At 41.6% G+C, this 24637-nt stretch overlaps 2 protein-coding genes across 8 annotated transcripts; one reads left to right on the top strand and one right to left on the bottom strand.

Annotated features, from left to right (window-relative positions):
• The first annotated feature begins 94 nt into the window (after nucleotides 1-94).
• On the top strand, nucleotides 95-24443 carry LOC1274713 (E3 ubiquitin-protein ligase RNF19A). Of its 4 annotated transcripts, none has more exons than XM_061663590.1 (9): nucleotides 95-264; nucleotides 10971-11631; nucleotides 11797-12439; nucleotides 12668-12949; nucleotides 13027-13124; nucleotides 21716-21881; nucleotides 21984-22143; nucleotides 22213-22483; nucleotides 22570-24443. In XM_061663590.1, exons 2-9 carry the CDS (start codon nucleotides 11410-11412, stop codon nucleotides 23506-23508), a joined length of 2781 nt encoding a protein of 926 aa, XP_061519574.1. In that variant the 5' UTR covers nucleotides 95-264; nucleotides 10971-11409; the 3' UTR covers nucleotides 23509-24443. The 4 variants fall into 4 exon arrangements, with proteins under 4 accessions (XP_061519574.1, XP_061519572.1, XP_061519573.1 ...); XM_061663588.1 differs by having other exon boundaries at nucleotides 11797-12466; XM_061663589.1 differs by having other exon boundaries at nucleotides 95-622.
• Nucleotides 15211-18817, bottom strand: LOC1274714 (uncharacterized). Of its 4 annotated transcripts, none has more exons than XM_061663592.1 (4): nucleotides 18541-18817; nucleotides 16784-17263; nucleotides 16372-16692; nucleotides 15211-16291 (listed from the first exon to the last, which is right to left on the bottom strand). In XM_061663592.1, exons 2-4 carry the CDS (start codon nucleotides 17108-17110, stop codon nucleotides 15671-15673), a joined length of 1269 nt encoding a protein of 422 aa, XP_061519576.1. In that variant the 5' UTR covers nucleotides 17111-17263; nucleotides 18541-18817; the 3' UTR covers nucleotides 15211-15670. The 4 variants fall into 4 exon arrangements, with proteins under 4 accessions (XP_061519576.1, XP_061519577.1, XP_061519578.1 ...); XM_061663593.1 differs by having other exon boundaries at nucleotides 18701-18799; XM_061663594.1 differs by lacking the exon at nucleotides 18541-18817 and adding an exon at nucleotides 18303-18528.
• Nucleotides 24444-24637: the final 194 nt, after the last annotated feature.

The following is a 24637-nucleotide window of genomic DNA, read 5'->3' as shown; positions in this document are numbered from 1 at the left end:
GTCGTGTGTAAGTTTTCAAGTTGCTTATATAAACAGTTTGACTTGAATAGAATCAAACCTCGGAATATAACCCTCTCAGGCATAAAAAGAAGATTAAAAAGAAGAAAAAGAAGGAGGAGGACGGCAGAATGGAGAAGAAACAGTTGTGCGTTTTTCAATCAGTATCAGCATAAGTAGCAAACGTAGCAAACAAACAAATTTTCACGTCGAGCTCAGTGTGGAATGGAGTGTGTGTGAATGTGTGCGTGATACACCGTGTTGAATGTAGGTGTAGTGTATAATTTACCGTAATTTTCGAACAACCAGCGCGCTGCGACCGAGGCAGCGGCCATCGTCAAACATCATCCCACTTTAGGGAGTTCCGTGTATCCTACAGAAAAAAAACTCCGCAGTGCATCTTCAATAGCTTCAAGCATCTGCCAAGTGAATCGTTGTTTTCAATTGAAAATCGTCAAGTTCTACGTGTGATATTTGTTTCGCTACCATAGCAACAGGCGAGAACGCAAGATTGTGGGATTCATCTTAAGCGAAAAGATGGTTGTGCAAGTTTTTACGCTCCCATATCTGTGAAACACCGAATAACGGCAGCTTGGCCGATGAAACGTATTACGCGAACCCCCTGGTAAGCAGATAGTGGCAGCTCGCCATGGCGTAAGAAAATATGGCGATGTGTTATTGTGTGTGTGTGTGTGTGTGTGTGTGTGTGTTATGTTGGATGAACGATGCGATTTCTTGGACACGCAGCCCCTGGGCCATGAGCTAGAAAGGAGAATCCCTGGATGTTAGAAAGAGAGGCCGAGATGGTAAAGATAGCACAGAAGATGCTATTTATAGTGCAATTCGTGCTTTTGTTAACCGGTAATCTGTAGCACAAGCATCTTGTGCGAATTATTCTCCGAACATCCCAAATATCAGCATGATAAGCAGCTCGGTTGGTTGAACAAGTTCACCTCGATATAGTTGTAATAGGCGGTCGCAGAGGAAAGGACGTGGGTGGGATAGGGAAGGGGAGGGTAGGGGACGCACGGAGGGTCGTCCGTTTGTTCCTTCTTGCTTCGATGAACCTTTTCCGAACGGTATTGAAGCTGAAAACTGAGTTGGCGTTGCTCCAGCTGTCATCGGTCTGACATTCGTCCGATTCGCTGAGGTTGGCTCCGTTCGTCCGCGCGCAGTCTGTGTCAAGGCGAACGTAATTAAAACGGGGACATGCGGCGAAACCCCTCCAGCGAAGTCATGTTTGAGACACGTCGACGAAATTGAAGAGTTCGATGTGTTTTAAATCTGCCCTGCTTCTCTCTGCTCTCTGCTGACACTGGCAATGGGGTTTTTTCTGTTCTTAATTGATTCGTTTGTAGCCATATGTAACGGTAATTGTGCAATTATACAATACCCGCAGGCTACCTGTATTTGCGCGAAATAAAGGTCACTGCGGTGTGGCAGGTGATCCAGAAAGAGTACTTACATACGCACTGATCTCGAGGAGATGTCGAAGCCGTGCTGTGCTCATGTGTCTCTAACGTTGCTTAAAAATAAGTTCTGAGCCAAATTATTGAATAACAAAATTATGAACCGGTACATTTTAACATACACAACACAACACACTCAAAAGAAGCAGTGTAGATCAGCACCAATGGGTACCCCATTGATAAACAAATGCTCGCATATACTGAGGAAGACAGGATGTAACTAATAATATTCTTGGTGCTCTTTAAATTATCTGCTATTTGTAACTAGCCTTGATAATAGGGCAGCTGTTTGACGTGCGACGACGAGAGATAATAGGTTGTTCGTAGGCTCAATATCGTAGCCATTTCCGACCGCAAATATTACTTGATGCTTCTATTTTGCGTCATACATTTGTACGGCATTTGTAACTAGTATAAAAATCCATTCAGTAATGTGCTGTAGCACTACTTAATAACAACGAATCACACAGGCTTATTCAAACATACAGCTGCAGTGTAGAATAACGATTGGTTTTGCAGGAACGAATCACTTATCAATTTAATCGTGAAAACAATGTTAAGATGTTTGAAGTGCAAATGTTATCATCTCAGATGGAATCCCACATTGATTGCATTCGGCACGAGCCGCACATAAAGCTAAGACAAGCTTTGCAACGGATGCAGCTAAACGTTCGTTTCGTCATCGACCGCTGGAGAGATGCTACCAGGCTCCCCCCGCACTCTTGAAGCATTTTGCCGAGAACAGTGTGTCTTCTTTGCGTTGATCGTGTTTGCACGTTCCCCTGGTTCTGTTCATTTGTAATAATTAATTTATAGGACAATTCGCTACGACAAGACGCTGGTCGCGCGGCTATGGTGTGCACTCTTGCCATCCTGGAAAGTGAGTCCCCGGTCTGCCGTGCTTAAATGTGCGTGATTGCATATTCATTGCTGTTTGTAGCCGCCGGGCCACCAACGTCAAAGTCGCGCAAGGTTGAACCGTTCGAAACCGTTCCTGTGTGGATGGGGCCGTTTTAGCTCGACCGGTTGGAACGAACGGGCGAGGCAGCCAGCTAATTGCGTGACACCACTCTACATGTTTACTTTTACATTCACGTTGAAACTCATTCGCCCTCTCACACATGCAAAGCCGTTCTAAGAACCAGCCAGCTACGTAGACCGACACATCTTGAAGTTGGCTTGTTTTCTAGAGCGGTCCAGCATTCACGACGAGAGCGAACTGAGCGTGACAAGGAAGTTTAAATTGTTTCACTTGGCACAGATATTTCCAATAAGGCAAATTGTCCGTTTTTGGCTTCTATTTGCTCTTGTAGCTGCTTTGCGTCTGTTCGTATCGAACGGCGGCACGCGTACTGCTCCTCGTATCTTTTGTCCAATGCGACATGCTGACGACAAATTTACGCGATCTAGCTCATGGTTCCACGGGCTGCGGAAACGTACGACCTTCGGTGAGGATTCTGTGACAACATTTGCTCTTGGACTCTGTGTGTGAAAGACGACGATGAGATAATGTGTAGCTATTCTGGGTGGATTATTCATTTTTGCTTAATAAACCGATGCAGAATCTCGCACAATAATGGGGTGATGGGGATCGTAGTCGCGATCTTATTAAACGCAAGTGTTTTGGCGGCCGATTTGTCGTTGACGTATGCGTGATAGCGCAGATTCGTGTTGTTGTCAAAGTTTGCCTGATTATGGGTTCTCAGTACACGGTCCAAGTGGTTAGAAAAAGTAAAGTTTTAAAACGATACGCAATCGGTTCGGGGAGGATTGCTCGATGATGCAATGGTCGACTCTCACCTTGTGATAACCTTTAATAACCCGGCACCATATGGAACAGTTTGTTGTTCTGTGAAGTCGAAAATGTCGACAATAGGTGAAAATTGTACATTACAGCTATATTTCTGCTATAAGCTATTGCATAGCTCGTCTTTTCGACGAGGTGTAATGTTTTAACTGGTAAAGTTTTCCACCTCGAAAAATAATCTGTGTAGAAGTAGGGCAAAAGTGCCAGTTTTCGGCAGGGTAACTAAAAACGTGTAATAACGCAAAAACGGGATGAAAATTGTCTCAACACATATTTTTTAAATAGAGATGTGCTCATTTGTTACGAAGTTTCATATCATTTCCTTGCGGGTTCCGTTATTAAGAGAATGAGAGCAGTAAAACAATGAAAGTGTTGTTTTTATGAAAAATTCTATGGTTCCAGAATTTATTCTAGCCCGCTTGGAATTTTAAAATCACGAAAAACAAGTAATTTTTCTCTTTAAATGCTGCCGAAAATAGGTACAGTCTGTCCTCGAGTTACGCAGTTCTCGACTTACGCGGATTCGGAGATGAAATGACAGATGAAATGTTAAATCAGTACAATTTGCTTCAAGAATTGTCCAATGCAGTATAAATTACATTTTTGCTAATAAATTTTAACCCACTTACAAGTGAAAAATATCAGAATATTCTGCACGAATCGTATCAAATGAATGATAAAGTGTATAAAAGTACTAAATTGCATAAAAAATACCAAGAAACCAATTGTATTTTGGTCGTAAACCTCAAAATTCGACTTACGCAGATATTGGAGTTACGCGGATTCCTCGGGAACGCACAAATCGCGTAACTCGGGAACAGATTGTACACGGTAAATGTTGATTTTTGGCAGATCAATGCTGTGGGCTCCTGCCGAAACTTGAAGCAATAACACTTTTGATTTTGCTGAATATTCATTTAAAACTTGATCAGAACACTAAAATGCGTATGTCGACACATAAAACGACATTTCTTGTATTAAATATCACCAATTTCACTAAACATAATCCAAAAACTTGAGAGAAAAGCCGGTTTGTGAACCAGTCGGAGCCAAACTCTGGATCCATCATACTCTCTTTTCTTCAATGCCTACTTTGATTGTAACGCACATCTAACAGACTGTAAAAACTGCCAGCAAAATGACCAGAATGGGCAACATAAAATTAATAATTTTAGTGCTTTTTAACACCAATCTTAGGAAAGTAAGAGTGTAAAATTGCGTTTTTTCTACCTGTGCTCATTTATTAACACATTAAAACACCGACCCGTATTTGGTGCACAGCCTGCCGAAAATAGGACCAAAAACAGTGTTTGCATGTTCACAAATATCTCTAAAAAAATACATTTAAATCGGTACATAAAAAATAGCACAAGATAATCCGATAGTTTATTGTCCAAAATAATGTCTTTTTCGTGAAAAATAATAAAAATTGTACGTGTAGGAGCAGTTGCTTCACTTGTGAAACTGCTTCACTTACCTGCCCAATACTGGTACAGTTACAATACATATAATTTTATTAGAATACTTTAGATACTGATACTTTCGATTGTTTGTGTGGTTAATACATTTAAAGCGGTATCTAAACATTCCAATTGAAGGCCACATTTTACGCAAAAACGACATTGCAGATTTGTTACACCTGCTCGAACGTCAGACGCGATAAACGACCTTTAAATTTAATTTTGGAGCGGTATTTCTGTTATACAACAGTGAATATTTTTTAGCCACTAAAAAATAGTATCCATCCCTATCGAGTAGTAACGTAACGCTAATAAAAAACGATGAAAAATGTAAAATTTTGTGAACAGTGCTCAAAGATGACCCCATATGTCATCGCTCGTACTCCGAGGTACTGGTATATGAATGAATGCCAGAAACGAAAAAAGAAACCACCAAACCTCTACCTCTGAGGTATATTCATACGCCAGCGAAGTAGTACGTAAGAGCAAAGGGGGCAACCCTGTCGTCATCGCTTTCATTGAAGTGAGTCAAAGCCTTCTCATCCGCTGCCTTGATCGACCTTCAACTATCTGGCCAGTCGCGAACAATCGTAAACAACTGTACGCATGCACTGTGCAGTTTATACCATATCGATATGCATCGCATTGTTAGAGCATGATGAACTATATGCCGGCCAGCATGAAGCGCGTCCCGCATCCATTTCGATTAGCATCTGGCTGGATTTTTTCGAGTTGTTGCAATCTTTATGGTAAGCGAGGAGGAAGCGGAAAAAAATCCCCCGGAAAATAGAATCGGTCAAGGGCACACGACAGTGCTATGCAAAGCAAAACCATGACGGGCTTGTAACAAAAATACACCATTCGTGCCTATGCTACTTTGTTATCAGAAGCACGCTGAGTTGAGATGTAAATCGGTCGTCCACATTTATTCCAGAAATTGATTGCCTATGATCTGGGTGCGGAGAATCGTTCGTAGCTGGTAACTGAAAACCGGATGGACGGATAACCCGATATTAGTGCAAATATTTTAAGAACATTTTGTACACCCTGATATATTGAGGAAAAAAATATAAGCTAAGCTTCACCGTACCGAATGCAAGTTGTGCAATTAAGCGGCTTTTGTTGTAACTTCTCGCTTTTACTTACCATGACAGATCGTGGAAATGAAGCGACACAATCGCTACCATGGTTTCCAACATCAGTGTGCTGTGCTGTGCTCCCTTCCTACTCTACCGTACTGTTCGTCTAGTTGGTGCCGTAATCGCAAATGTTATGCTTAGTTTTCCTTGGCTTTTAAAGCTTGCCCAAGTGAAATGCTTTGCTTATGTTCCTGTGCGACCCGTGCATAAGTCTTTTTGTTCATCATTCTTCAACCAACGGGCCGAGCGGTTCGATTTCTTTTTGCTTTGTTTTCGATGGCGGTGCACGGTTGAAGGTATTTTGATTTCATCTGTGCAAATGTTTAGCGCAAACTGATACTTAACGCGTCGTATCGACGTAATCAGTTAGCGATGTGGCTGTAGTGTGCATCGATGGTGGAGTAGTAGAGACTGCTCGACTGCTGCGCCTGCTTTGTGCGGGAATGACGTCAAAATGTGGCTCAGTGGGTTAAAACATGCCACACAGTTAACCCGTTTGTCTGCCGTATTATCAAATCTGTCATCGGGCCAAACCGGTGCTAGCTATAGCAACTCCAGAATTCAAAGCACTCAATCTGCTGTTACCAATAACCTTGATAATAGTTTTTTATATCAAATCACTGCGCTTGAAGATATGATTCATTTTTGAGTGAATTTATTAAGGAATCGGCTTTTGGCAAGGTGTAAAAATAGCATCAGCTAAGTAAAGCGTATTATCGACATTATGTAAAATGTCCGTGATTGTGGTAACAAAACGTCTAAACTCAACTATCTTATATTAAAAATCCATTTATCGACCAAACGATACGATACGGCGAACAAAAAGCATAATGGAAAGTTTGGCTATTGATCAACCATATTTCATTGGCCGTGGTCACTAAAGTTAAAGCATGCAGTACGAAACACTTGTAAGCCACCTCGTATTGACCGCCGAACTCTCGGGAATGCATGGAAGCGAGATAAAATATCCTCCAAACCAAACCGTTCAACCAGTCTGTGGGGACTGGCGACGAGAGACGAGTAAATGATGCAATCTGTTGTTGTTGTGAGGCTTATGTTGTTGTTTTAGCCATTGTTCTTCTACAAATGATAATGATGGTGTTTGCTGTCGGAGCTGTGTTGCTCATTACGTACAATTTGGAGCTTCAAAAGCTTTGACAATGAACGAGAGAGCGAATGAAGGAAGGGGAGACCATTTCATCCTATTGACAAACCTCTAGGACAACAAGATAACTTAGGCAGGTTTGTTTGTTTTTCCTATGCATGATTCATGTATGATAAAAATGACGCTACCTTGCAGACAGCTTTAGTCGAACGAACTGAAATGAAACTGTTGCAAAGCAATGTAAACGTGTTTGAATAAAAAGTAAAAGGAAGCTTCCTATTCAAGGCTTATCGAATATTACCAAACATTCCATATTCCATTCCATACTTACCAAACCATTGCCTAGTCTACGGATCTGTGTTGACTATTTGTTACTTTAGTAACAAATGTTGATATTTTTAAACATTCTTCTTGAATTTCCGAAATTTTTCAGTTCTCTTTACACATTAATCGCATGTGAGATTAAAGTTTTCCAAGTATTGTCTAACAGTTGCACATCGCATCAAATCTGTTGCCAAGCGCCAAAACGGCCGCTACTGAATTACTGCGAGCTGTTGATATTTCGTCCTCCTATACTACGGCGATGTCTCCGATGATCCTCATGCGTTATATGACGCATATGATGATGATGGTGATGATGATGCGCCTTAATGCTCTGCGTGCTGCCACGCGTAACATTGATTACGACGTCGCAAGGCACAAAGTGAATCATGTCGGGGTCTAAGACAGACTAGCGTCGTCGATGTTGGCCCAATTTCCTCAATTATCTGCAATCAATTTGCTTTGATTATAACAGTAATCGGCCACCGCTGGAAGTAACGTATAAGCATACAGTGTCGCCTGTTTCGGGATGTGTGTTTTCTTCATTTTTTTTATAAAACGGTTGTAACTAAACATATGCTGATTGTTTAAAAAAATACTTCGCCCTAGCCATGGGTTAGTTGTGCGATTGGTCCGTCAATCGAAACGAGCATCCAATTTAGTCAAGCACACGTGTGCGGTCAGCACTTTGGCCAATGATGCACGAAGATGATGGAAAATTGTTTGATTGGTAGAAAATTATACATTTTTTCAGCAAAAACTACGCATCAAGGTTAGATGCGTTCTTCGTGCAAAACGTTTCTTTGAAGTGCCAGCATAACTATCTCGAGACACCAGATTCAATCACTTTCTCCACTATCGTCGCCTGGCTGCAAATAGTAAAAGGAAGCCAGTCGCCAAAGAAGGGTGGACCGGCCTTTAGTAGCCGGTCTTGGTCAAATGTAATGCTCATTGTCGTTACGATCGAATAGGCAAAATGATGGTGAGTCGAATGGTTTCCTTTACTTTCGATTTTTTTTCCTCTATGAATTCGGCGCAAAAACCGAAGTCCGTCACTGACTGGTGATGCCTTTGAACTAGTGTGCACAAACCGGTTTTGCACCAGACTTCACTTGCGAATAACGTTTGTAACGTTTTCATTTATCATCTAGCGGTACAACATTGTGCTATGCAAACAGAGGAGGTTCATAAGCCTAGCGGATAGCTTGGGCTCTGATGCTCATACATATTCGATTTCGTCGCGGTTAATTAAAGTATATTAAAATGTACTTGATGGCGAAAATAGACAACAAACAAGTGGGCTGCAACCATCGAAGATTTGTTTTTAAATAGCTTTGGTCTTTATTTCTGCAGGATCTGCAGCAATTGACGATCATCGTATACACACTAACGTTTTCGCCGATAACGCCAATCTTTAGTATAGGAGTATTCCTTATGTCATCATAATACTATCTTATTATTCGACCTTCGACCTTCGAACAACGAATGTGAGTTTTCGGCAAACATATGTTTTTACATATTAGAAATACGAAATACATGTTTTTGCGATTCAATAATATGCTCCAGCGTTTTATAGTTAAAAGTGCATTACTATCTATTGATGGAGAAGGGATCAGTTTATTTAATTAATAGTATATTTATGTTCATACCAGTTAAACCGCTCTTGCCGCGGTATAAACAACTCAACACTACACCAAAACTCTCACTACTCGCCCAGATCGAAGAGAAATCACGCTAAGCAAAATGGGAAGGGAATGCAATGCGCTGCGACTGCAGCGCAACACCCCGTCGTATTCCATAAACAAACGCGTGGCGCTGAACAGAGATATGCGATGGTGTTGGTGATGGTGTGACTCAACCCATGGCCACGCGCACCGACACCGTGATGTCGCTGGGCTGTTGAACGCTGTGTTTTTGTCGTTGAACGCTTATTCATGATGGAGCGGAAGAGAAGAAGGGCACGTATGTGCACGTATACGACGGCAAGGGGTGCGAAGAGTCTCAAAGCATCGGTGGTATACCTTACACCATCGTGTATGCCCGGTCTAGTGACGGAATCGGTGGCTTGCCGTCAATTAGTCCCTCGCGTTTGACGATTGGTCGCGAAATGTTTTGCAAGGAGAGAGGGAGAGAGTGATTCGCTGAGAATCTTCTGGCACCCACATTGTATATTGTCCTCGTTCCACACCCTCGCAAACGCATACATAGGCGCACCTGCGCTTGCCGTAGCCTTGATTAACCTTCATTCGTTATGCCATAATAGAACAGCAATGGACAATCTACGCGATAAAGTCGGATCGCCAGGAAGAGCGCGATCGTTGTGCACAAATACAGTAGCTTGAAGCACAGCACAGCGAAGGCAGGTAGTAGTAGTATATCGGCATATCTATTTCTCTATAAAAACAGCATCCCAAGCAACGCCTAACCTCAAGCAAGAGCAAATGTGTGGAATGTTCGTACAAGACGGGATTTATCTGCATAGATTATGCGTACACTATTTACAGTACGATCGAAAGAACCCAGTACCCTCGCTTTACGCATATTGCCCTTTGCCTTTAGTGACATTTAAAAGCAAATTCAAGTTCAAGTGCTCTCACCTTCTAATTCTTTCCTTCCTCACACATTCTTTGTTGCCCTGCTTCGGTTTCTCTCGCCTCTGGGGGGTAGAAACGATGGCCCGATGGTACACCACGATGTGGTGTTTACTACTGTTCGTAAGTTCGCTAGTCGTGTGCTTCATTATCGAATTCGGTGGTCATTTGTACGTCAGTGCAAGCAGCAGCGTCGTTTGGACAATGACCGCCCATTCGTGTCATGGATTGATTGATTGACCAATTGATTAAAGCACGAGCCAGCCATATACATCAAGTTTGGTTTCTTGTTTCATTCTCTTTGTTTTCCAAGGTCTGATGACGACTAATTGAACCGTGTAAATATGATCCTTTGATTTAATTTGTAATAACAAAAAAGTATTGACTCTATCTAAAAGTACGCTTTTGCACCGAACAAACCGGGCGGATGTCTCTTACATCCTTATTGTATGAAATATCAGCTTTGCCTGAATCAATCTATAGAAGTCAGCAAATCAATGTTGTCGTAGTCTAACAGAAGTTGTTTTTATTTAAGGAGAATTTATTGTTTTCTTTGAACTTTTGTGTATATCGAGAGAAGAATGAATGAGCAAAAAAGATTTTGATGAAGAATTAATTATTGAATCATACCGTTGATGATTTATCAGGGTAGGGTGTATCCGTTTTCTGTGTAATGGATGGTGTAATTGGATCATGCATTGGATTTTGTAAAGGCAACATTGGAATCTCAGGTAGGATTCTCACCCCTTCCTCAGTACCAGAAATGCTTCTCCGAGAACTTTACTAATAAGCAAAGGGTATCCGTTGAGGCCAGCATGAAGATCCGTTTTGATCATTAGTTATGAAAATATTTGAATTTGAACCGTCATACTCAAAATTCAAAGAATAAATCAACAAATTAATAATATTTTTTTAAATTAATTTTCATACCTGGGCTAATAATTCTTATTCTAACTGTTTATGTTGTCGATGTTGAAATTATCTACGTTTCTAGGTGTAATAGATTACCACTGTAAATTTATAATACTGTATGAAGCAGTGTACATTCTAAAATATTTGTTTTTTATTTGTTTCTTTTCAGATTAGCTCATTCAATTTAAAGATACCTGTGTCGGTGTAATGAGACGGCTTCTTTATTGCAGAATAATTACAGTAAATCTTACCAGCGATAAGATTCAGCAACCGTTTTACGCATGATAGTGCACGATAAACCAATCCATATAAGTCAATAAGTGACGTGAAAACGTGAATCTGGCTTAAATTTAAATGGTCATTGGCTGCCCTGATAAACGTGATAAGTTCTAGTTTCTTACTAGTTAAACGCGTTTTTGAGACTGGAAAATTCGTAGAATATATTATTATTTACAAAACTAAGGGTCAAACCACAAATGCATTAATCATTTCCTATGCATTGCTGCATACAAGTGATTGTAGTAAAATTGAATTAGAACTGTGGACATGTACATTTGAGTGTACGTTTACATTTTGTGTGTATAGTGGGTGTGTATAGATGCGACAAAATGCGCGGTACAAGTCGAAATACCTTCAACTTGAACTTCCCTCTCCGGCGTTTATTGCTGCAAAGTGCACGAGCTGCACGCGGTAGCCCTCCGCTCGGCCAGAGACTATGTGACGCGGAAAAAGGGGGAAGCAATAGTGGAGGCAGTGGTGGACATGGAAGTGGCTCGAATGGGGGCGGAAAGCATGATAAGACTGGATCTACAGGCCACAGCAGTAATAAGGTGAGTGGAGTGCATCGTATTTGTTTTGCTCTACCTATGGTTTAATCATCCAGAAGGTGTTCGATAAGATAGCTGTGTCGCGTGTATTAGTGTATTTCTAGCAGTGTATCCAGCACATTGTTACAAAATGTTATAAAATAACTGCTATTTCTTTTGTTATTGCAGCACAATTCCGATGCATCTTCACAGCATTCAGCAAATTCGCCGGGAAATCTGGAGCGCGGAACGGGCAACTCGAAACTTACCCCAAGCAGTCACAAATCATCACATAGCTTGCACAGTAAGGGAGGCAGTTCTACTACAACAGGTGGTGCCGGAACAAATGCATCCGCTAATGCCGGAAAAGTGCCGGACGAGTGTCCGTTGTGCTATGATGTGTTACCGTCAAGCGACGAGTACTATGCGCTACTGAATTGCAAGCACTACGCATGTAGGGCGTGCCTGGAAAACTATCTTATGATCCAGATCTCCGAATCGCGCACGGATATCAGTTGCCCTCAATGCTCCGACTCGATGCATCCGACCGACATACAGACGCTGCTTAAGGCGTTCCCAACGGCCATCACGAAGTATGAGGATTTTATGGTTCGGCGGGTGCTATTGTCCGATCCGGATTCTCGCTGGTGTCCTGGGCCAGACTGTACTTATGCTGTTATCGCTACCGGATGTGCCTCCTGTCCGAGAATATGCTGTCAGCGGCCAGGATGCGACGTTCAATTTTGCTATCACTGCAAAGCGGAATGGCATCCAGATCAAACCTGCGATGCAGCTCGAGCTTCCCGACAAAGTCCAACACGCGCCCTGTCCGGTAGTATTAGAAAAAATTCACAACATAGTAAGATTTCTCAACATGGCTTCTCTGCTGTTTTCCCTAGACTTATACACTGTTTAGTTGTTTGTAGTTCTATTTGTAGTTTCTTTGTTTCATTCTTATGTTTCTTCAGTTCCAATTTGTTTTGTTTTGTCAATGCCAATAGTTGATCTATTCTCACGTATTGTTTGTTTAATTTATATACGTTTTTTTTTCAATTTGCAGAAGATGAAATTAAACCCTGCCCACGATGCCAGGTACTCATCGTTAAGATGGACGATGGTTCTTGTAATCACATGGTGTGCGCTATCTGTGGATCTGAGTTTTGCTGGCTGTGCATGAAAGAAATTAGCGATCTTCACTATCTGAGCCCATCGGGATGTACGTTTTGGGGAAAGAAACCATGGTCGCGAAAAAAGAAGCTACTTTGGCAGCTGGGCACTCTGGTAGGCGCTCCTCTAGGGATCGCCTTGGTGGCAGGTATTGCCGTCCCTGCAATGATTATCGGTAAGCAAATCATGTACAAAATATGTTATTTTTTTCTGAACATTTTTAACAATCGAGAATCGTTAAAATATTTGTAGGTATTCCTGTGTGGGTAGGACGAAAGATTCATACTCGCTACAAGTCAGCTGGCAAGCACAAACGCAATTTAGCCGTTCTGGGAGGAGTAACAGCATCGGTAAGTGGGCACATATTTTTTTCTTTATTTGAAAAAGTACAATATAAAAGGGCAAACAGAAGTAGCGTGAAAATTAACATATTGATCACCTACTTATCATTCTTCATGTATTTGGTTAATTAGGTAAAGGCAATTATGAATAGTTTGATGTATAAAACATCATATTTCAGTTTGTTCTGTAGCAAACATAGTAAAATACTCACATTTTTCATGTTCACGATTCCTTCAATCGCATAAAAATGTACATTTCAGTTACATTCTTTTAAGTGATATTTCGTTTATTTAACAATCGATAGATATTGTTTTTTTAGAATGTTAAATTTTACTGGTTTTATTAAATGGAGCCTATGAATTCTCATTATAGGGTTTTCCAAGACAGTTTCGAATGTAAACATTGTTATTCGCCCCATACAAAATGTTGTTCCACATTGATCTGACATTTAATTTCTATCACAATAATTTTTAATTTATACACCATGATTTTCAACGTGACTTAAGCTGGAATGAGTTTGACGGTTATTTGTTACCGCGCGGCTACATGAGGTGAAATATACAGCGAAATGAACTATTTGACAGGTGAAATATCTGACAGGTACAGCTAAAGGGTTGGGGGAGACACAACATCCGCTTTCGAAATTCTATTCAAAATAATATATTCTTAAGAAGAACAAGAATAATATACAGCGAAATGAACTATTTGACAGACGAAATATCTGACTGATATAGCATCACAGCAACCAGCTGATGTGCAAAGCAAACAAATAACGTGCACAAAATCGTAATTAAATCCATTAAATAACTTCAATATCGAGTACTTCGTCAATTTTCAGTCAACAGTTCATAATTTCTTCCAATTAGGGAATGTTCTGCTTAAGAAGATATTCTTTTTAAGTGAATTTCGAAAGCGGATGTTGTGTCTCCCCCAACCCTTTAGCTGTACCTCAGATATTTCACCTTTCAAATAGTTCATTTCGCTGTTTATTTCACCTCATGTAGCCGCGCGGTAACGCTATCTTTGGTGTACAACGTTTCATTTCTTCTTGTGAATGGCCTGAACAAGTCTTTGAGTTCTTGACCAACCTGTGCAACATGTTTATGACATTACCAGTAAAGGATGTTATGTTTATTTAATTAAATTTACATTATTACGGCTTCGGTCGTATTTTCCAAAGGAATGTATGTTAAAAAAAGAGATTTGGATCAACAAAACCTTGGTTACCAAGCAAAATACCAAATTGATAGTAGCGGCGACCTGCGAAACTAACAAACTTCGACCTACGAAATAGTGGATGTCAAATAAGGCGAGGTAAGATTAGCCTAGCCAACAATATGGCTGTCGAGGACGCTTACTTCAATAAATTGAAGCTATACACATATTCAGAACCTCAAAAAACACCTGTGGAAACATTAGAACCAGTGAATATGTAAAACACTGTTTTGTTTTCACATATTGAGATCAGTCCAACTCTTCGTCTGGCGTCCATCCAACCCCTTGTGTGTTTGAAAGTAGAATGAGATCCTATAGAGCAGATATGTTCTGAGGGTTCTGTATGCGACCCGCGACGCTATGAAGTTATGATTAATCCAGTCTATATTTGAAAATAGAACATAAATATTAGTCGTATATAATCCGGCCTTCGAATGGATTTTTGGGTTAACAAGTGGCCCACCGAACAAATGAGTTTGACACATCTGCTATAGAGGTTTCACGAATCAGCTACTGTGCTGTTGCAGTATACTCTCTGGGCAGTGGTGGGCAAGTCATGTTGTTGCTGACGTGTATTGATTCTAAATAGAATAGAAAGGATAAACTAAAGAACATAAGGCCTTTAAAATACTTCGTTTGTTTAGCGCAGAGTATCATTCATTAACTAAGGTGAAGATTGTGTCAGATACCATACGGAGTAGTGCCACGCATTCTTCTTTCTTTTCTTTTCATACACATTTTATTGACCGAAAGCTGCCTTTACCGTCTTCGAAATTGAATTGAATTGATTTGAAATTAAAAAAATGAATCGAAATTATATTTTGTAGGATGATATACGCGGTGCTGTGATATTATAACTATAATTATTAAACAGTATTGTTTTGTTGTCAACACTTTATTTAAACATTGTAATTGCTTTAGCAGATGTTTTTTTATTAAAAGCTTTTTTTCTCGGTATCATGAATATGTACTTACACATACTAATCTACCAACCCTGCAGTAAAATTTAAATAGCAGTACGCTTGAGTGCATGTGTCGAGTTGATTTCTACTCGACTTGTGTGTTGTCTCTGTATTCCAGCAGAATGTTTAAAATTATACACATAGGCCACTCTCGAATGGCCACATAACATATTTGCTAATCGACCGCTAGTAACTTCATTTTCAGGAATAAATTGATCATTCTTCGAGTGTAGCAACGTGTCTTTCATTTGAAGAAGAGTGCGCAATTGACCTAAAACATGTATGTTCGCATTTGCGGCCATAAACTTCTTTGGATGAATGGATAAACGGTGAATAATAAAAGATCAATCAACAAGACATGCTGTGTGATGTGAGTTTTAAACATAGCCTTCGAGACTCAGAATGCCTTCTTCGTAAAAGTCTCGCAAAACATCCAGCAGCCGCTGCTCCGCTGCCGCGTTACCAATTGCAATATCTACCGATCCAATGCATAATAGTAACGCTAGTAGTAATGATTGCCGATACTCGCACTCCATCTTGTTGCGACTGTATCCGAGATCCGCCTCAATATCGACGTCCATTTTAAGGCAGTAGGACTTGAGAGCCCCATAGTAGAGGTCAAGGAGTCGGGACGTGTGCTGACGTCGAGTGTTGGACGGAATGGACGAAATCAGCAGCAAGGCAAGATCGTTCGTTGGACGGCTATATGTAACCATTTGCCAGTCTAGAATAGTGCAACTGTCGGTACGTTCTTCGTCCGGTTCACTGCGGAACAGCAAATTGTTGCACCAAAAGTCCGTATGTGTAATCAGTCCCATCGGCTCGATTGGCTGCAGAAGCGTTTCAATCAGAAATTTCGTTTTTGGACGAATTTTGCTCAGCGCTTTTAGTTCATTTTCAAACCCAGGTTTGTGCTCAAGAAACTTGGTTAGTTGAGGCATTCCTTGTTCGACTAATTGTTGGTAGCTCTCCGTTGCCCGTGTCGTTTGAAAGAGAAACTGAAATACACACATGAAAGACTCTTACTCGTCATGTGGAGTAATTTTGCTTATCAGTACATTATGCTACGTCTACCTACCGGATACTTCTCGTTCAGATCTACTTTCTTTTTTATCTTAAGCCCAAGGGAGAGCGCGTGTATTGTAACGATGGCACGTATGGCTCCTTCCGTTTGACCAAGAGTAAGTCCGGTCGTAAAATTAGCTCCCTTGTAACCGAGGGACCGCATGTCCTCCAGTACTAGTATGCTCTCCGTAGAGTCTGGACTGCTAGGCGAAGTCGTAGTGTTACTGCCGATGGGTGCATACTGAGTGTAGAAACAGGTTGGCACTGATATCACCATACTGCCGACACCCTTTGGGATATACTGCTCTTGAAATGCCAGAAGATCTGGAAGAATCTGTATAAAAAATAACGAAAGCATGCATTATCATCATATGCCGATCCTCTAGGGTTACACTCACTGAAGCTCTATCTCAAGCTGTACGTACACTGGTATAAAATTTGATTTCCCTAAGGTCGAACTGTGCCTCCGTCACGAAGTACCGACTGAATGGATCCTGCGGGAGCAGCTTTATCACAATGTCCAAGGATTGACTAACGCCTGGTTCGATATCTTTTTCAAATTCATAGACCACGGATACGGATAGAATGTCGCTTAAATTATTTACCCCATCCTGGCAGCCCTGTTTCACTTTAAAGTCGGTAATTTTTATCCCAGACCGCACCTCGTGATGCTTCTTAAGCACTTCTATCAACCAGTCCTCCGTGATCGGCCAACTGTCCGAGCATGTAGAATCTTCCTCCGTATCCGACATGGTTTTTTTTGTGGTTTCTAGTTGATTATAAAGGGTTCTTTTTTTATCGATGATATTTCTATAGCGATGAGCTCCCCTAATGATTTGCAACGGTGCAATAGTCAGCTCAGTATGCTCAATCAACTCTGTCCGTAAAGGGGAGGTCACGATTGGCTGCAAACAAAAAGATGAAAAGAAGGTTAGTCTAATTATAAATTGTATATTTTTGCAAAAGCATAAAACCCCTTGACGGATATTGGAACAAAGGTAACTAAAATAGCTCATTTGTGCGCTTTAAACTGGTTACTTGAATGCCGTGATCCAAGCATCGTGGTTCGCTTTTTTATGTCCTATTCAGTTCGATTAAGATTTATATGAACGAAGTATGATTTACGGTTTGTAGTACACTCACACCAGACATGCCTTTGTTTGCAATATATTTTAGATTGTTGTTCTCACATAATGAACTCAATTTCATCTTTAAAAGAATATATTAATTAAAGAAGCAATATAATTTTTCGAAATCAGTATATCCTTTTATATGATGGTACTCTTCCAACCGACAGGACTCGATTGCCCAGGATTTTCTAGGTCAAGGACAAAGGAATTCAAATGAAGACCAGAACGAGAGAAACTGTACTCTCCTTGTCTGGTGTAAAAATATGCCTCTCATTTATGTGTTCACCAACACAACACAACACATTATCATTCTTTGTTGGATTGCATTAATTGGCGGTGTCAAAATCATGTTTGCTATAGTTGTTAACTATAAACGTAATGTAATGAGGTTTTTTGCCTTCACTCTCGCTGATTGTTTAGTTCTAAAATCTCTCTTCCAGTGCAAACACCCAAACAATCAATACTACACTGTTAGAGCACTTAAGTAAATCCCCAATTTTAGTCATTTAACTATACTCTATTTTTCTCAACCACATAGTGACAAACGTAACGTATTTTACCACTTTAAATGGGACTTCAATAATACGAACCGAACTTCAGCGATACGGAAACACATTACTTATACATAGTTTACACATAATCGTGCAAAGTCCGTTTATGAATACTCCATTACAGTATGATATAGAACCGGGTAAATGTTGTCACGAGCTATGTTGAACACATTTTCAAAATTTAAATACGTATTTGGTAAACTGACAGAGGGAAGAGGAGCATCGTAGAAGGGCGAAACTTTTCTGCAGGCAAGGTGACACACCTTGCTTTGTTAATCGTTCTGAATGTACTGTGTTTGGCTAGCAGTCGGTGATGACGATGGTGGTGATGATGATGAGCAGGAGGGTGCACGAGCATTGGAAATAAGGGCACTTTTCGCTGGACGGAAATGTTGAATCATTTCACTTCAATTTGTGTATTTCTAAAAGTATGTGGTAAACGTTCTTCTACCCTTAAGTTCACAGATCGCCGATACTTATAATCAAAGTTTAACTGCTTACCACCACCACAGCACAGAGTACAGTGAAACACGATAGAAAATAGTTGTGTATCCGGTGCAAAACATTAACCGACCAGTTTCACAGCCTCGATAATAGTAACCAATTGATTGTTACGGCAGACTAGAATTCTTGCTATTGCAGGCAAAAAAATCATTATTACTTGTACGCCATCGGCCGTCTTTCAGTCTTGAAAATAAAACGTCGAAACGTGAGCACCGATAAGCACACCCGAACGTGACGAATCTTCCATGCTAACTGGCCAGTCTGGTATGCCGATCTGGCCTGCGAAGCAATACATTTACAACATTCATATATATATATATATATATACATGTATATATTGTGTGGAGGGCTCGCCCCGTATAAAACATAGGCAGCAAGCAACGTTCTGAGCAAAGCTGGGAAACTTAACTCTCTTATGGCACTGGTTATGCTTCGTCGGATATGCCGTTCGGTTATGCTGGAATAAGAGAGCAAGTAATGCCGTACCCAAAATGGGAGCTTGATGCTGGTCTACGGTTCGGAGTGATCCAGATGGCGGGAGAGTTTCCCCAATCCCGAAACATAGAAAATTAGCTGTGGCTCTCTCTCTCTCCCTCATTTTTCCACTAGGAGGAAATTCGCTCATTCTTGTTGGCAGTGTTGCAATTGTCGGCATCCGCGCCCCATATGTGCGAGCCATCATCGTGTCATGGATGCATCCATGAAGCAACAAAATGTGTGCAGCACTAAAAATAAGCACCGGAACAGAAACAGCCAGGCAGCAGCAGCCTATAGTTGGGTAGGGTGCGTGCGTGTAGGGCCCAGAAGATGTCTATGAGCGAACTGAGCAAGTGTTGTTCGCATACGTTCATTGCTACGATGACACACCTTCCTTGCACAGTAGGTGGTAAAGGAGCCGTTTTGCGGTGGCGAGGTTGTTTGACCCTAAATTCTGTACGTACACAACTCAAATCAGTGAATCATCGGATGCTTTGGATCTTTATGCTTCATTATGCGCGCTTTAGTCGTGTCTAAGCTGTTAATAATGTTGAAAAAATGCATCTAATAAATGCATAAATGGTTAAAAATTAGACATTTTCAACCGTTTTGCACATATTGTATCGAGTCCAATGTTACCAGCATTATTCTACGCGATTCGTTTGGAACTGATCCAGATTAAATATCGAATACTTAAGTGTCACTTAAACAACGAAAAATGCCTTGGCTGGCAATTGAAGTATATTCTTGTTGTGCATCTTGGCTTCCACGAGCTCCTCCGTAATTTCATGGTGGAAATATGTAATAAAATCGATCAACAAATATGTAGGTTGGTCATATAATGAGTTTTCCGTTGCCTGTTCTGTCCTCTGCAATGTGGAGGTTGTGGTTCAACGACTGTTAACCCATCTCCTGTGCTCTCCTACACGCCCTTTTCACTGTTCATTTCTAAACTGCATGCATGTTTAGCTCTCTGGGTGCTATCGGCAGCTTGCTTGTTGTTGGCTGTGTGACGTATTTGGATCGCCAAAACCATTGCGATTAGTGTTAGAGGCGTATGAACGAGACGGAGGGGAACGACAGCTAATTCGATTTATTGGGGTTAGTTTGTGAATCTAGTTACATACATATAGCAGCAGCAGCAGCAGCGGTCGTGATTGATGTTGTCGGTATGCGCAAAAGAACAAGTTGACTCTACGTTTGCTTAGCAATGATAGCGGAACGTTGTTTTCGATACTGCTTTTTTCAGTTCTCAATGGACGGGCAGGTGTAGCCTAAAACGAGGTACACGGTTTTGATTGTTGGCTTCTATGTTGTTCGTTTAAGGTGGTGCGGAAATTATTTCCTGTTCTCCCTTTTGCCTCCGTGGCGTTTGTGGTGGCCCCTAATGTGACATACCTCGCCTGGAAGGTGAATGAAACTCATTTGCTCGACGATGAATAATGAATGAACCCCACCGCACAACGAACGTCATCGTTTGGGTGGGTTTTGGTTCCAATAGGTTGTGTTTTTTTTACTCAATGTTGATAAACTTTGATTCATACGATGTTCAGTTTCATCAAATGCAGTAATATTTTTCGGGCTAAAATTATAAAAATCAGTAATGTGAAATATTGCGCTCTTTGTAACAAATTCATACTTGATGTATGAACGGCTTAGAAAAATGTCAAATCGATCTGAATCATAGTTTAGAATGAAATATAATATTTTCTCCATCTTTTGCAACCCAAAAGTGCCGGATTTTGATTCCAGTGTGTTTGCTTTCATTCGACCCTACGAATGTGTTCAAGCAGAGAGGGGCATCTGTTGAATAATTTAGCGAATCGCTCAGTTTGACGTTTTGCTGTGTTAGAATATGTTCTTTTTCCCATCTGCTATGAGCGAGTGCCTTCGGGCGATGGGAAAAAACGGTCCCATGATCATCGGCATGGCGTCGTCGCAGTTCTACTTGAACGCTAAGTAACGATTAAGCTAGTCAACAGTCAACTAGTTACAATACCGCACTGTTCTAGCCTGTTGTGTACATCTAACTGGCGGCTATTTGTTGTGGTTTACTATATCCTGGTGATCTTTCCCTTTGCCATCTTCTTCTCTCCGTGCTTCCCGGGATAGACAAAAAAACCATTAACTTTTACCTATGACGAGTAGCACTCATAATGACGACGAGCTCACCGTCGCTTCAGCCAGTGGCTAGCAATGCTCCAGCAGAAGACCGAGGTTGCTTAACATGTCCTTCCTAAATATAGCCCAAACTCCTGCCCTTTCCTCGCAAGCAATGCCATTGCTAAACATAATTCCCTCATACAGCCAATACAGTGACGTCAGAGACGAAGGGAGACGAATGACCTAGATTGCGAAAATTGGAAAAGCTTTCAAGCAAAAGCAGGGGGATGTTTGTTGGAGCTTTTGCGCCCCATACACCTACACAAAGACATTGTGGTCGTTGGGTTTAATTCACGTAAAGTTAGTTGTTGTTTACCGACTATTGCATTCTTTTTATCGAAAAAAAAGAAGTCTACTGCATTCACCAGCATCAGATTGTAACATTTTAAAGCTTCTACGGAATAGATATGCTCTGGCGGCTGGAGCGGATTATCCTTACTGAACCAGTATACCAGAATAGTTGTCTATATTATCTCGTATTCTGTATTGAATAATCGTTCTATGTATTGTTTGGTTTTCTTCCTTCCCACAGGTAATTGTTTCGCCTGTCCTTGCCGGTTTGGCAGTTGCCATCGGGGTGCCAATATTGTTGTTTTACGTGTACGGTGTTGTGCCTGTCTCACTCTGTCGGGCAGGTTGTGGCGAAGGAACGAAATTTGAATTTGACGAAGAAGAAGACAACGGTTCCCGAAACCATGGTAAGGCCGTGCGTACGGAATTTTCAACTCACTGACGGTGATGGAGTGTAAACATTAGTTGATCATTATTAACTTATTTTGTCATGTTTTGGTCCATTCCAGACGCTGCTAGTGTGGATGCGGTTTCACGCATCGGAGCTACCAGTATTGGAGAGGTAAGCTTAAGCGTGGCTAGCGGAAGCCATCTCGGCGTTTCCAGCCAACACTCTGCGTATGGTGTAGCGAACCCGTCAACCACGGCGCTTGCAGGCAGCATTACAGGGTAAAACGCATTCGCACTGTGTATATACTGAGCTGGTTGTTAACGTGTTTTTGGGCCCTTTTCCCCTAGGCATCGTTTGGAAGTGCAGGCTGATGTGAGCACCTCGGAAACGGCCTCGGCGGTGACGTGTGTAAGTGAAAAGTCGGGTAATACGCTGAACGATACTGCCTCTACCAAGGCACTGGCCGGTTCGATACTGAGCTACAAGCAGCAAGCAGAGTCGAGTGCTTTCAGCGAAGACGGTGCTTCGGAGCGGGTGCGCTTCGACAATACTGTGTCGTTCGTTATTGACAGTAAGAAAGATTCCTGTGATTTCTTGTACAGCATCCCATCGGATCAGGTAAATAACAATAGTGTGATAAGATAGTATGGTAGATGTCGTACATGCAGCGGAAAAAATACATTGTCTGTCCTTTTTTTTTGCAGGACACGGCGGCAGATAAAGCCAGCTTGGGTAGCGGACGATCATTCCGCAGCTCTGAACGTTCGTTCCGTGATGACTTCGATTCTACCAGTGTGTCTTCAGCGCACAAGCGCATCAATTTCGGCAAACTGATTCCGAAGCTCAACTCCAGCCAGCATCGTAATCTGTCGGTGGATAGTGCAACCGGATCGTACAACATCCCAGAGAACGTCAGTCTGGAGCAGGAGCTAGAGCAAGAGGAGACGACGGCGGCTCAGCAGCATACCGCTTCATCGAACTCTTCCGCCGCCACTGTAGCGCTTTCGCGCAACGCAACACAAACGCAGATGTCGCACTCTTCCGGACTGTCCGCACATCAACAGCAGAACACACAGTCCGGTTCGCTGAATCCGTCGCCCGAGTTTACGGTGCGACATACAAGCTTCGTTGCAAACCCGTCTTCAAAGCTAGCGATCGCTTCCAGCAGCAATAGCAGCAGCAGCAGCAGCAGCAGTTGTTCGTCTAATGAGGCAATCAACAGAGCTATGCTGATCGAAAAGCCCGCCCTATCAACTTACAGTGATAGTGTCTGTTCCTCCGGTCGAGATGCCGAGACAGCCCAGAATCAAAGGAACGAATCGAAACCACTGGATTCACCCCCCTTGTCTGCAAGCTCCTTGAGTGATAGTTCTAGCCACGAGCAGCCAGCAGTAGCAGCAGCATCAGCGCCTCCGAAATCGCGCACTCACATTTTGCGCAATTTGTTCTTCTCGCTTCCCAACAGCACGGAATCGAACGCGCCGACGGAGGCTACGGTAGAATGCGGACAAGTGACTGTCCCGGGTACACGTGCGAAGACCGCTTCCGCCCCATTAACTACTCCCCTATCTCCATCGTCCCCTTCCACATCTTCCGCTCCGTCGACGACGCTCACAGGGCCTTCCGCGAGCACGCAATCATGAACCGGCCTCCATGCGTTTGCGATGGCCAATTGTTGATTGTTCCACGGACGGACAATCAGATTGCCATATCGCGCAAGCGATAACAAATGTTGTGGAGTTATTATGCATTTTAACTTCCAGGGGCCATTCTTTTCTAATAAGCATTTTTGCTATGAGGTTAGCGTATGGTTAGTTTTCGTTGAATGAGAAAGAGATTCTGTAAGAACCTTTTGTTCCGAGTACTATAACTACTGCCCCCCTCGAGCGTCCATAAATATATTTAAACAAAAAAAAAAACAAGCAAGAAAACGCATAAAAACGATAACACAAGACTGTAATACGCCAGGAGGAAAACGCATGCAAGATTGTTTTACGTGGGCCACACCTCCTGTGAGTCCACCCCAAAATTGCTCGTAGATCCTTCGACGAGGCTTCATGCGTGAACAAAAAAAAGTAAACATAATTCATAATATTAATAAGCACTAGACAACGAGAGCGCGGATCTATTATTATGCCAAAATCAGGAGAGCGTGTTAGTTTGTTTGTTTGTTCGTTTATTTTTCTCCACTACTACAACAACCCGAGGAGAGAGAATGAGAGACAATAGAAGCGATGAGTGTTCCGGGAGATAGATTTTTTTGTTAGATAAGACACTATTAGGTAGACAGATATGGTAGCAAGAAATTAGTGTCGTTGGAGAATAGGAAATTAAAGAATTACAACGTTCATGCTATTTAAGATAGAGGTTGAATAGGAGAGAAAAAGCAGAAGAAATCTTTACCCGCGGTAGACTAATCTTCGTTGTTTTGTTTTTTTTACCTAATGGGTTCGACAGTAATATTTTTTTCTACTGAAATTATATCCATATAGTTCAGGAAATGATGGTTCGTTTAAAACGTCTTTGCGGGTAAGCATGTGAAACGGCAACGCATGAAATATAGAATTTAATAATCCCATTCCCTTGCTGTTTTCAATTGAGAATTATGTACGATTGTTTCGACAAAACAAAACCCTCCAATAATACACACAATCAATCTTAAACACGTTCATTCTATGGGAAATGTTTGGATATCAATACAGTCCCTCACACTCTCCCTCGTTGGCTGTTTACACTTCGCCGTCATCTGGTATGTTTTAGAATGTTGTGGTA

This window comes from Anopheles gambiae, chromosome 2 (assembly GCF_943734735.2).
Source record: "Anopheles gambiae chromosome 2, idAnoGambNW_F1_1, whole genome shotgun sequence".
Classification (NCBI taxonomy): Eukaryota; Metazoa; Arthropoda; class Insecta; order Diptera; family Culicidae; genus Anopheles; species Anopheles gambiae.
Note: the sequence above shows the minus strand (reverse complement) of the source record. Positions and strands in the feature narration are given on the sequence as shown.